Source organism: Nipponia nippon, unplaced genomic scaffold (assembly GCF_047370975.1).
Source record: "Nipponia nippon isolate SJK-2023a ecotype South Korea unplaced genomic scaffold, ASM4737097v1 scaffold_7, whole genome shotgun sequence".
Taxonomy (NCBI): domain Eukaryota; kingdom Metazoa; phylum Chordata; class Aves; order Pelecaniformes; family Threskiornithidae; genus Nipponia; species Nipponia nippon.
In genome coordinates, this window is record NW_028262391.1 from 21144983 (window position 1) to 21157993 (window position 13011).

The 13011-nt window shown below is 60.6% G+C and overlaps 1 protein-coding gene across 2 annotated transcripts in view; it reads left to right on the forward strand.

The window, feature by feature from the left end:
* Positions 1-5772: 5772 nt before the first annotated feature.
* Positions 5773-13011, forward strand: part of PAX3 (paired box 3) — an 81871-nt gene continuing 74632 nt past the window's right edge. Inside the window, exons 1-4 of one of the 2 annotated variants that reach the window (XM_087739298.1) lie at positions 5773-5950; positions 6803-7038; positions 8405-8534; positions 9191-9325. In XM_087739298.1, coding sequence (XP_087595424.1) covers positions 5866-5950; positions 6803-7038; positions 8405-8534; positions 9191-9325 — 586 coding nt within the window. In that variant the 5' untranslated portion in view covers positions 5773-5865. The remainder of the gene's footprint in view (positions 5951-6802; positions 7039-8404; positions 8535-9190; positions 9326-13011) is intronic. The other variant, XM_087739299.1, reaches the window with a different exon arrangement.

The window sequence follows — 13011 nt, forward strand, 5'->3', positions numbered from 1 at the left end:
GTGCCGCAAAGGGAGCCATTTGTAGGGTTAAGTGCTCCAGCCTCTTCCCACGGGCAGCCTCGCCGGCCTACGGGGAACTGGATTTCGCCCTTCCCGGGGACCACCTCCCCGCCCGGGGCACAGCCGGTCCCCGGGCCGCGGGCAGGTGCCCCCGAAGGCCAGACCCGTCGGGCAGCGGGCAGCCGAGGGGGCTCCCCTGGGTGTTTGCTCCCTCCCACGGCTCCCTCGGGGCCCCGGTGGCGGGACCTACCTCGGCTCTACCCACCCGCCGCAGTGCTTTGCCTTCACCCTCCAGAGTCCCCTTTCCTCCGTGGTCCTGGCGATCCCCGCGGACATACCCTCGGCAGGGGCTCCGGAGTGGTCCCGGGGCTCGCCTCGGGGGTGCCTGGGTGGTTAGGGGCATCTGGGGTGTCCCGCCCCCACCCCTGTCCTTACACAGAGCCTCCTCCGGTACCGAGCCGCGCCGCCAGCTCCGCGCCCCGCACCGGGCCCTTCTCGGGCCGCCAAACGTGCTGCGGCTGTAAATTAATGAAAACGTAACAACTCAGACGGGGGGAAAAAAATAAGACGGTGCTGAGACGTGCGGATGGGACATAAAAGCGATGGAAAAAGGTTCAAAGCTTTCGGTGATGACTTTTCAACCTTTATTTATGTGCCTATTAATGCAATATCCATCATGGAGATATGCATCTTTATCCTTTCAACTGATATGCTGGGAATCAATTGGATATGCAGATTACATTTCATAAGTTTCCAAATGTTAATCTCCCCGGCCCTTTGCTGGTAATTTCTTTTTTCGCCAAATAGTATTATGTTTCTGCCACAAAAAAAACCAAAACAAAACAAAAACCAAAAAAACCCTTAAAACAATTAATCTTAAGGCTACTTGTCTCGAAATATTTGCTAAGGCTCGGGCCCGGGAGCCGGGCGGAGGACGACGCTGCTGCCCGCTCCACCGCCGGCCCGGGGCCTTCCCGGGGCACCGGCCCCCGGCCCGGGGCCTTCCCGCCGGGGCGGAGGCGCCTGCGGGCTCGGGGCGGGCCGGGGGCAGCCCCGCAGCGCGGAGCTTGGTGCAGCCGGGGGAGGTGTCGGAGCAGGTATTTTTCCCTCCACACCTGGAGGTGGGGTGGGCTCTGGCTTCCTCCCGGCGCCGGGGCACGGCCCGTGCTTCCCGGCCGGCGGCGGCGGGGCCCCCTCACAGCCCCGGCCCGGCAGGTAATGTCCCCGGACACCTCTGGGGCCGTAAACGTGCAGGGAGTGACGGGCAAAAACACGGCCTGGAGAGGCTGTCCCTGGGAGGGCTCCGTTGGCGGAGCGTACTTCTCGGAGGGAAACCGGGCTGTACGCGGCCGTCTGTCGCTGTAACCGGCCGTTTGTCTGGCGTGGCCGCCCGCGGGGTGCCACCACCTCCCGCCTCCCTCCCTCCCGCTCCGCCGCCTCCCCATCGGGTCCCCTGCTGAAAGCAGAGGATTTGTTAACCGTTCGTGATACCCTGGCCCCCCAATTACTAGAACAGTACTGAAGTTTCTCTTCTGTGGCATTTTGCAAGTCGCCGCCGCACGCAGGTCACTCCCCTTGGAAAACGTCGGTACCGGTTTGGCTGAACGCGCCCCCGGTCCGCGGCGGGGCTCGCACCCCCACGCCCCGCTTGCGGCGGGGACGGACCTTCCGAGCGCGGGGCACCGGCGGGGGGTGGGCCGGCCATTGCGGGGACCCCGCCGCCCCCGTCCCGCCGGGCGCCGGCTCGGCCGCAGCCCCCCCTGCCCGCACCGCCGGGCACCGGCTCTCGGGCCTCTGCCTGCCCGGGCGCTGCGAGGTGCCCCCGCAGGCACAACCCCGCTCGCTCTGTAGGAGGGGAAGAAGGAGGGAAACCCGTGTGAAGAGAGAGGCATCAGGCAGATGAGGCATCGGTGAAACCGAACCGGCCGGCCCCGCGGCAGCCACGTCCAGGGACCAAACCCAGAGGTCCCCCGGGAGGTGTGTGCTGCCAGGGCGGTGTGGAGCCCCAGCCAGAAATCACAGGCGCCCACACACACCCGTTACGCCGGTCTTTCTCTCCTACTTTCTTCCTTCCTTCCTTCCTTCCTTTCTTTTATTTTCCTTCCTTTCTTCCTTCCTTCTATTTTCCTTCCTTCCTTCCTTCCTTCCTTCTATTTTCCTTCCTTCCTTCTATTTTCCTTCCTTCCTTCTATTTTCCTTCCTTCCTTCTATTTTCCTTCCTTCCTTCTATTTTCCTTCCTTCCTTCTATTTTCCTTCCTTCCTTCTATTTTCCTTCCTTCCTTCTATTTTCCTTCCTTCCTTCTATTTTCCTTCCTTCCTTCTATTTTCCTTCCTTCCTTCTATTTTCCTTCCTTCCTTCCTTCCTTCCTTCCTTCCTTCCTTCCTTCCTTCCTTCCTTCCTTCCTTCCTTCCTTCCTTCCTTCCTTCCTTCCTTCCTTCCTTCCTTCCTTCCTTCCTTCCTTCCTTCCTTCCTTCCTTCCTTCCTCTATTTCTTTCTTCCTCTATTTCTTTCTCCCTTTCCCCTTCCCTTCCCTTCCCTTCCCTCAAGGACACGTTTCTATTTACGAAGCTGCCCTCTCCTCGCCCCTTCACCTCCCCTGGAAACAAGCGGAGAATTCCCTCCGAAATCCTTAGGAGAAATTAATGTATGCGCGCATACCCGGAAAGGGGATAATTGATTTATTTCTAATAGAGAGGAAAGCAGTAATGTTATCGGTCAGGAATGATTGCCTGTGTTCTTAATAGCTCTAATTTTCACTGTCCATTTGATGTGCTGCAGGTTTAATATAGAGCACTTACTAATCCAATTAAAAGTGCACCTGGCCTGGAAGAGCTCTGTAATTAGCAGGAGCATTTTTAGCTATTTCCACTGGAAAACCGTGAAATCATCTCTGCTGGCCTGAAGGACTGTAGCGGGGGTGGGGGCGCGGAGGGGAGGGAGGAGCGGGGCCCGGCGTTCGTGCCTAATCTTTTTCCCTTGAATTTTTAACAGTTCCCGTGCGGGAGGATGCGGCCGTTTCGTCTCGGCGCACTCGGTGCCCGCTAGCGCAGGACGAGACTAGGTGGGTTTCACGCCGCTTTGCCCCGCCGCCCGGCCCGGCAGCCTGTCCCGGGGGAGCGGGGCGCCGCATCCGGGGCCCCGGGGGGGCGCGGGGGCGGCGGGGTCCCCCGCCAGCCCCGCGGGGCCGGGCGCGGAGCGGGGACACGGGAGGCGCTGCGGGAGCCGCGGCGACGGAGCGGGGCCGCCCCTGCCCCGGTGCCACCGGCCCCGGGCCTCCGCGGGAGCGGCGGCGGCCCCGGAGCGCCCGAGGCGGCTCCCGGCAGCGGACGGCGCGGGAGCGGCCCGCCGGGGCGGCCCCGGCGCGGCAGCCGGGCCCACGCAGACACACACGCCGCGCACACGGGCGCAACTCGTTGAAGGAGGAGGAAAAGCAGCTCCGGGCCCGTCTGGGGCTGCGGGGGCGGGGGCTCCGCGCCTCCGCCTGCGCGCCGAGGGGTCGGGGCAGTCCCCGTGCGCGCCCCCTCCGCGCGTGTCCGTGGGTTACGGCCCGAGGCTCGCGCTGGCGCCCCCCCCCGCCGCGGCCGCGGGTGGGAAGGGTTCCTGCTCCCACGGCCGGGGCCACGGCGGCGAGGGGGCGGCCGGGGGGTGCCGTGTGCGCTCCCGTGGCTCCCCGCTTCCCGCCGCCTGTTTCCCAAGCACGAATTAAACCTGAAATAGATCCGTCCTTTTTTGTTAATCACCCTTCTCCCGCCTTCCTTCCGCGGGTAGCACACGCGTGGCAAGGCGTGCGGTGTGGCCGCTGCCTTTGGAGCGTTTCTGGAGGGCTGCGGCTGCCGGCACAGCCCCGGCTGCCCGAGCTCGGCGCTGGCCGCGGCTGCCCGGGGCTGGGCTTGCCCGGGGCTCGCCAGCCGTTTTGTCAAGGCTTCGGTCATGGGGGTGCTTCGTGAGACACAAACGCTGCGTAAAATATAGGCGGACTTTTACTGGCGTGCGAACTTCTCTTGCCAACCTGTTTCTGGGGTGCGTGGACAGCTTTCCTGAGCAGAGCCGGCGGCCGCCGCGCACCCAGGATTTGGGGTTTGTTTTTATGCACTTAAAAAGTGATGGAAACGGCTGGGTTCGGTGGCCGGGGCGCGGGGGCTGGGGAGAGCAGGACGGCGGGCCAGGGCCGCCCGGGCGTGCGGGGCACCGGCGCTGAGGCTGCCGGGCTGGGGGCGGGCAGGCCGGCTGGGTCCGCCGGCTCCGCCGCCCCAGCACCCCGGTGCGGGGCCCGCCGGCAAGCCCCGCGCTTTCCCGAGCGCCGCTGCCGCCTGTCCCGCGGCGGCCGGATTCGTTTATTATTCCGGCTCCGGATTTTTTCCTTAAATAACGCGAACCCCCGCCCTCCCCGGGGCCGGTACCGGCCCCGAAATGATCGCCCGGTCCGTAAAGGAGAAGCGGACTGGGAGCCCAGAAAACATTGTTTCCCTAATTTCAAAGGAGGAAACCTGAACGATTCTCATCCTTTTGATTGATTAAGGTCTTGAATAACTTGAAGCTCGGGAGTGACAGTTACTGAATAGACTATTGCAAATAAAGAGCACTGTGGAAAGCTGGGCTGGCACTTCAGAGTGTAAAGGAGGCGAGTTTGCTGGCACTTACCAAGTTATAAATAAAAGGCCATGCACAATAGTACCTTCTTTAAGGACAGACAGTCTTTACAACACTCCTGGCGTCATATCCTGCTGTGGTCACTTCAGCTCCTAGGCAGACTTTACCTCTTTTATTTTTCCAGCAGTTTAGTTTGAATACTACAATAAATTCCTGGGAACAAACGCTTGTTAGTGAGACTTTAACACGCGCCGCCTCGCACCCATGCACACCCGCACAGGCACGCTCACGCACACGCATGCGGTGCAGGGACACGCTCCTGCCATCGATTTTTAAAAGCAGAAGCCCCCACGGAGATCTCACTGGCGGCTCTCGCTATCAAAACCGTTAGCACCATTTGGTCCAGAGATGTTTCTTCTGGACGGCGAGAGATTTCGGTGCAAAATAAATAAATAGAAGGAAGAAGCTTTTTTTCATTTAAAAAAAAAAAAAAAGAAGGAAGGTTGTTCCTCCCCTGCCCCCCGCCACTCGTGCCCGGAGGAGCAGAGCCTCGAGACAAAGCACTTGATGGGCAGCGAGGCCGGCGCTGCCCCTTCGTGCCTGGCGGGGCAGGGCTGCGGCCCCGCGGAGCCCCGGAGCGACGCGGGTCCCCACGGCTGCGAGGTCCGGGCCGCCTCCGGCGGGTCCTCCCCTTCCCTCCCCGGGGCCGGGGCGGCCGTCGGGGCACGGCCGGCCGCTCTCTGCCCGCGGCGAGAGGGCCCAGCGCCGGGCCGGGCCGGGCCGGGCCGGTCACGCTGCGGCCGCGCCGGCCGGGGCGATGCGGCGGAGCCGCCCCGCTCGCCCAATCAGCGGGGGCGGCGCGGCCGGGCCGGGCGGCGGCGGCCAATCGCGGCGGCGCCGCCGCGGAGCCGCGCCGGGGACGGAGCCGATAAATGCTCCCGGCCCCGCGGCCGCTGCGCCCCGCCGCACCGGGGACAGCGCCGCCGCCGCCGCCGCCCCCCCCCCCCCCCCTTCCTCCGCCGCCCGCCCGCCCGCCCTCCCTCCCCCGCGCCCAGCCTCGCCGCCCGGCGGGGCCCCGGCCCCTGCCCTCCCGGTGCGGGGCAGCGCGGGTCACTGACAAAGGGGCAGCGGCGGAGCTGCCTCCTCCCCGCCCCCCGGCGGCATCCCCCACCCCCTCCCGGGACCGCTCCTGATTCGGTGGGACCCGCTGACAGCGCGGATCTCTCCTAGATCGGCCCTCACCTGGATATAACCCTGCCGGGCCGCCGCCGCGATGACAACTCTGGCCGGAGCTGTCCCCAGGATGATGCGACCCGGGGCCGGGCAGAACTACCCCCGCAGCGGCTTCCCGCTGGAAGGTGAGGCCGCGCCCGGGCTGCTCCCGCTCGGGAAAGCGAGAATCCCTCCGTGCCGGGAGCCGGTGCAGGGAGGGCTCCCCGGACAGCCCGCGGCCCCGGCTGTCAGAGCCGCCGTCCCGAGGCCGGGCTGGGGCAGGGGCCGGTGCGGGGAAGGCCGGTGCGGGGGGAACTGACCGGGAGGTCGGCGGCGCGGCGGGCCCTGAGGCCGCTCGCTCGCAGGGTGAAGGGCAGTGCTTTGGGGAGCCCGAAGTTAGAAAAAAGTGGGGGAAAAGTTAGGAAAAAAATTAAAATAAACGAAACGAAATCGAAAGGGACTTTAGAAACGAGGGCTTGTCCCGGGCGGGCCGGACCGCCGCAAGTGGCGGTTCTTCCTCCGGGCAGCGGCGGTGCTGGAGCCCCGCAGCACCGGGGAGCCCCGCAGGCCCCTGCCCGGGGAAGAACGGGCGCCTGCGACGGCTCCCACCGCTGCTCCCCGGGGCGGCCGAGCCGCGGGCCGGCCCCCGAGCCGCCCGGGGAGCCCGCGGGCCTCCCGCGCCGGTTCCCCCCCTTCTCCGCTGGAGCCGGGCAAGCCCTGAAAGCCGGCTCCGGTGCGAGTGCAACAGGTGAAGCCGCCCCGCCGCCTTCCCCTGCCCGCCGGGGCGGCAGCGCGGGGCTCGGCGGGGGCCGGCGGGCCCCGGGCGCGCTGCGGGGCGGCTGGGCGGGCGGGGGCGGGTGGCGGCGAGTTGCCTTGCAGAAAAGCAACGACAAAAAAACAAAAAGAAACAATAACAAGAAAAAAAAAAGACCCAGCAGGATCCGAAGGAGACGTTAACGCCATTTCCCCCTCCTGCCTCCCCTCCCCTCCTTTTCTAGTCTCTACTCCTCTAGGCCAGGGCAGAGTCAATCAGCTCGGAGGAGTGTTTATCAATGGCAGGCCTTTACCCAACCATATCCGACACAAGATAGTGGAGATGGCCCACCATGGCATAAGGCCCTGTGTCATCTCTCGCCAGCTGCGAGTGTCCCACGGCTGCGTCTCCAAAATTCTCTGCAGGTACCAGGAGACGGGCTCCATCCGGCCGGGGGCCATCGGCGGCAGCAAGCCCAAGGTGAGCCCCGCTGCAAAGCCCGGCCGCGGCGGCGGGGAGCGAGGCCCCGCCGGGGCCGGGGTCTGCGGGCGGGGAGGCGGCAGCGCCGCAGGGCCGGGGCCGGTGCGGGGCCGGGGGTGGGCGCAGACACGCAGCGCTCACAGCAGCGCCCGCCGCGTCCCCGCCTGTTGCTCCCAAAGTTCCCCAGGCTTTAAAAAATCCCCTAGCAGTTGCGTGGCAATGATTTTTTTTTTTTTAATCAAGAAAATGCTATTTTAAAAAATTAGTTCTCAAACGAACCTAGGGAGAAAGGGGTCGTTTTGTGAGCGCTCCTCAGTCCAAAGCCCCGAGTGCCCCACGCTTCGCCCCACGACAGCCGCGGCCGGGCTCGGCGCTGCCGGGACGGACCGGGGAGGCGATCGGTCAGATGCCAGGGCTTGCACAGCGCGGCGGGATCGGGCCCTCGCTTCTTTCGTTGCAAAGCGCAAAAAAAATTACCTGTATTTCTGTCTGTCTGCCTCCTGCTCCTTCTCCCGCTGTTTATTTTTCTGTCCGCTCCAAAGCTGCGTGTATTTATAGCTGCACCGCTAAAAAGTTTGCGCTCACAATAATGCAGATAAATACGGATATTTGACTCAAGATTAGCCTCCTCCTGCTATTGCTTTTCATTCCCACAAAAGCGAAGTAAAGGCTTGAGTTTCCGTTGAAAGTTGCTGCTAGATTTTTTTCCCTTTGTCACTTCTAAAGTAGCAATGCTTGAACTTTCCCTTTCGGTGTTGGGACCAGAGATATTTTTTTATAAGCGTATTACCCGAACGAAAGGCTGTTCCCAGCCGGGAGACCTTTGTTTTGTTTGAATTCGGCTTTATTTTAAAATCACGAGGCCATCGGAGAAGCCTCTCGGTGCTCGGACCTCTCAGCGGTTTTATTACGCTGCTTTTTACTTGGCGCTGCGAACTTTGTGCAGCCGAAACTTCACTGGCTCGGAGCTTCGCTCACACGGAGCCCTCCTCTCATCCCGACCCAGAATTTCCCTGGGATTTTCTCTCGGCCGCACGGCAGCCGGTGCTGCCTGACTCGGGATTTTCCTTGCCGAGGGCTCGATCCCACCTTCCGGAGGATTTCCTGGGAAGTTTCGTTTAACCCGCGGGGTGCTCGTCTTATGCGGGCCCGTTGTTACCTGTTACGTCGCCTCCGATTTTAACCTACCCGTCCTCGGGGTGTTTTACGACGGGGTTTCTACGCGGGGCCGGTGTCGGCTCTCGCTGCGGCCGGGCGGGGCGGCGGCGGGGAGGCTCCGGCCCCGGGGTCCCGGCGGCGGCAGCCCGGGCCCCGCGGCCGCGCCCGGCCCCGCAGACTGTGCCCGCTCGCCTTGTCTGTACTGAAGCAGGTGACGACGCCGGATGTTGAGAAGAAAATCGAGGAATACAAGCGGGAAAACGCGGGCATGTTCAGCTGGGAGATCCGGGACAAGCTGCTGAAGGACGGGGTGTGTGACCGCAACACGGTGCCGTCAGGTACGGGGCGCCGGCCGGGCGGCGGGGGCTCGGACACGTCCCGGAGGGCCGGGGCCGGTACGGGGAGGGCAGCGCGGTTCCCGGGGCGAGCCCCGTGCCCGGCGAGAGCGGAGCCCCGGGCCGGTGCCCGTGAAGCGGTCGGCCTTAGCGCGCTGGTACCGGCAGAGGCGTCCCGGGAGGGTTCCTGCGCTCGGCGGTGGTGTTTTTAATTAAATCGCAACTGCATCCCCTTCCCTGCTCCGGCCCCGCTTCCCCGCCGGGCCGCTGCCGCAGGGCGGCTCGGGGCTTGCCGGAGCCGGGGAGCGGGAGGCGGGGAACAGCTCCCTGTGCCGGTGCGTTGTTTGCTGGGGGGGCACACGGAGCCGGGGCGGTATTTGTGCGGGTGTCCGTGGGGTTTCCTCAACATCCACTGCCTGGGCTCGGGGAAAAAAAACACTTGCGGGGCGGCGGTGCGGGCGCTGGAGCGTGGTGCGGGGCAGTGGCCCGGGGAGCCCCCGCGGGTAGGGGAGCGGGCGGCTGCCCCCGAAAGCCCCGGCTGGCGGCGGCCGGGGGGGACGTGGGGCAGCGGCACTGGTGCGGGGCTGGGCTCCGCGGCCCGGCTGCCGTGGGGGGCTGCTGGGGACGAGCCCGGTCACAGCTCTGCGCTCCCCCCGAAGTGAGCTCCATCAGCCGCATCCTGCGGAGCAAGTTTGGGAAAGGCGAGGAAGAGGAGGCCGAGCTGGAAAGGAAGGAGGTGGAGGAAGGCGACAAGAAGGCCAAGCACAGCATTGACGGCATCCTCAGCGAAAGAGGTAAAGTCCCCTTTTCCCCCCTGCCCATTTCGTGGAGCCCTGGGATCAGCCCATGCCAGCTCAGGGTGCTGGTGGGTATTGCTCCCCTTCTCCTGGAGGTCGTCGGGGGCCAGCGCAGCAGGAGGTGTAGGGCGAGGAGCTAGCCCGGGTGAGGAGCTAGCCCCGATGGGGCGGCTGCCATGTCCCATCCATCCCATTCCCACACTGGTACGCCCATGCAGCATGTGGGAATGGTGTGGAGGTGGGGGCAAAGATGGGGGTTGGCACTGGTTTGGGTTTCAATAGCAGGGCCAGGGAGGGCCAGAGCCGGCAGCGGAGCCCCTGGCACAGCCACTCAGGGGCTGCTTTGCCAGCCCAAGCCCAGCAAAAGGCTGCAGCTGCACAGAAGGGGTGGTTGTAGCCAAAGCGTGCGAAGCCTCGAAGTCTTTGCAGCCGTGGGCAGGGCAGGACAGGGAGCCGCGTGTTTTGTTTCTTCTCCTCTTAAAACTGCTGGGAAAAGCTTGTGTTGGTGGTTGGTCAGGGGCTGCGAGGGGGTTGCAACGTGACCAAGGCAGAGGCGAGGGGCTGCTCCGGGGGCAGCCACTGCCCCCACTGTGGTTGTGCCCAGCTCGCCGGCCGGGCCGGAGTGGAGGGGCAGGCGAGGTTGGGCGGCCTGTGCGTGGAAGTGGCTGCCCACCACATGCACAGGCACTGGTGAAGGCGAGACAAAAGTACCAAATGAGCTGGTCAAACATTTGTACAACTTTTCCAGCTTTTACAAAGAAGGCCTTCTATACACAATCTACACTTGGAGATGAACTTGGAAAACAAAGAGGGGGGAGTCCATTGAAACTCACACTTTGGCTTTGCACAGACAAAGCTTCAGCTAGCAGCAGCTTGATGTGAACAAAAGAAGGCAACCTTTTTATAATTCAAGGAGAAAAGAAGAGAAAACAGCCCCACAAAAGGCTGAGAAAAGACATTATGGGCTTGCAATGAGGGATGAATTATTCAATGAGCCCCTAATAGCTGATGCTCCATGCAGTTTTATGGACTCTCCACCGTGGAAAAAGTAGCTGTTTTTACCTAGAAAATGTTTCTAGCATTTTTTAGACATTTAGAGATGCTGAGTACCATTCAAGAAGGACAACTGAAACCCGTTCTTTAAAAATAGGATATCTCCTTGTTGTGTAGGAACAAACCCTAAAACACTCCCAAAACTTAGTTTTCAACTCTGTTAATAAAGCTTTCAGGGAAACCTCATCTTCTGTGTGTCTGTGTTTGGATGGATGTGTGTAATACAAACACGCAGAAGATGCTAACGAAGTAATAGATTAAGGTGAGAAGGCAGAGTTTGATTGCCCAGTCTAGCTGCCCGTGTGCGATGGGTCACAGAGTTTCCCCCAGAACCTCCGGCAACAGAAAATTGTTCTGAGAGGGATGAGCACTAAGGGAAACATAGCTAGACTCAGTGCCCTAGTTGTTTTAAAATATCTAGCTTTTCTGTCTTCCTGAATTTCTCAGCAGAGATTAGAAACAGAAGATAGGAAGCCTTGATAATATCCCTGCTTTATGGAACAAAAAGTAATTAATAGAGACAGCAAGAGAAAAAATACTATTATCAGTATAACCCACCCCTCTACTTCTCTTTGAAATACTCTTCCTGTTCTTTGACTCTCTGCTCTTTAAAGTGCAGCTCCTGATCTACTGTAAATCAGTGTCTGGGTGCGCGGCTGCCGCCCTCCAGCCCGGGGGAGCCCCGAGACTCTTGCAGGAAAAGCACTGGGGCTGGCAGTGCCTCGCTGCGAACGGGGGCTTGCTCGCGTCCCCCAGCACGGCCGTACGAGGAGGCTGCGTTCTGCCCTCCGACGTACCCCCTGCTTCACTTTCTGCGGCTGTGAATGTCCTACTTTGCTTCTTCCGAGTTCGGTCAGTGGCAAAATTCCCCCTGACTAAATGGGGTAGCGCAGCCCTGTCCTGTCCTTGCGCACGCACGTTTTTGCTGCATGAACGTGGCCGGGCAGTTCTGTGCAAACGGCAGCTGGATAATCCCGTCTGTTCCGTGGCAGTGCCTGGGAAGGTTTGGCAGTTGGAGGGAGATCGTGCTCTTCCCCGCAGCAACGCCTGCTCCCCCTCCCTGAGTAGCAAGCTGTTGCTTAATCTTATTACTGGAGTGGTGGGGATGCTGCAGTGCGAGAGAGCTGCTGCTCAAGAAAATATTTGTTACCATACGTATACCTTATGTATTGTGTGATACTATAGGGACAACACACTGGAGAGTTTGTTACAAGGAAAAAACAACCACAAAATACATCCACCGCTACTTTCTGTACCTGGCCAACAAAAAAGGTTCTGCTTCAATTCCCATTGCCAGCAAAGGAGCTTCCATTTCACCCCGTCTATAAAAAATCATCACGTCAGAGCCTGCTCTCATACTGAAATAACTGGCAGCGCTCCTGAGGGTTTTGATGCTGGAGGATCGTATTTGCCAGCGCCCACCAGCCTGGCCGCGCGGCCTGGGGTAGCAGAGGGTGCCTGCTGACAGGGCGTCTCGGATGCCCTCTCCGACACTTGGGTTGCTTGTAGTATGTCTGAAGGTTATCCTGGTGGCACGCAGCAAAACCATCGTGTGGTAGCTCACCGCCGAAGGCTCTCTGTGGGAGCGCTCTGCGTTATGGAGTGAAAAAAGTGCAGTATTTTGGAGTCTTTTATAGTTTGAGTAATTTTTACAGCTCTGGTCTCAGGCTCAAGGTATCCCGGTAGCAGGAGCGTGGGTGCAGGTAGATGCAAGGGAAGGCTTTTGGTTAGGTCAGAAAGCAAGTCCTGGGGCTGAGCGTGGAATCACTCTCCTGCTTGGGAGCACACATCTAGTGCTGGACATTTGCTGACGTTGCCTGAAATTCCCTCCTCGCTGTGGGCATTTGGGTGGCTCGGGGAGAGGCATTTTTTCCGAGGGAAAGGATAACAATTGTTGTAATTTTAATGGTAGCTAATTCAAGATTTGGGATTTGGGGAGTACTTACAGCAGAGTGGGATTAGGGAAAAGAGAAACATGATATTTTTGAAAAATGTGCGATAGAAACAGTATATCATGTGGCTTGGGATTTCTCCCATCATGTATATAAGCGTAGGTAAGCTTTCATATGCCCCGCTGTGATTCTGTTTCAGCCTCTGTCCACAGACACTTAAATCTGATTCTGTCGCCGGCGTTTACAGACGCCACATGTGCAGCCTGCTTTGCTGTTTTTCAGCATTTCTGTCAGTGTCACCCTCTACCCTGATTTTGGATATATATTTAAAGAAAACCGTGATTGTCACAGTGCGTATCAGGAAGTTTATAATTCTATAATAGCATATCTGTATTTCTGCATGCGTGATATATTTTTCTTAAAAGCATAAGCCATAAATAAAGAACATGAAAGAGAAACTTTTGTGCCTTTATATGGTACATCGGGGCATATTTTTAGCATACCGCTACAGAAGAGGGAGTCGCTTGTACCTTTAGTGGGAGTTATGCGCGGCATGGTTTGCTGACTAATCTGATAACTTCCCTCTTCATAAGATAGCTGTTGTTTTCTGGCAGAAACCGGTGGCTTTCAGCGCTCAAACGATGGGGTGTAGAGCTGGTCCTCGGGTCCGCTGCGAGCGGGCGGCGCTGGCTGGGGCTGGGGCCGGGACCCCCCCGCCCGGCCTCAAAGGGGGCCTCT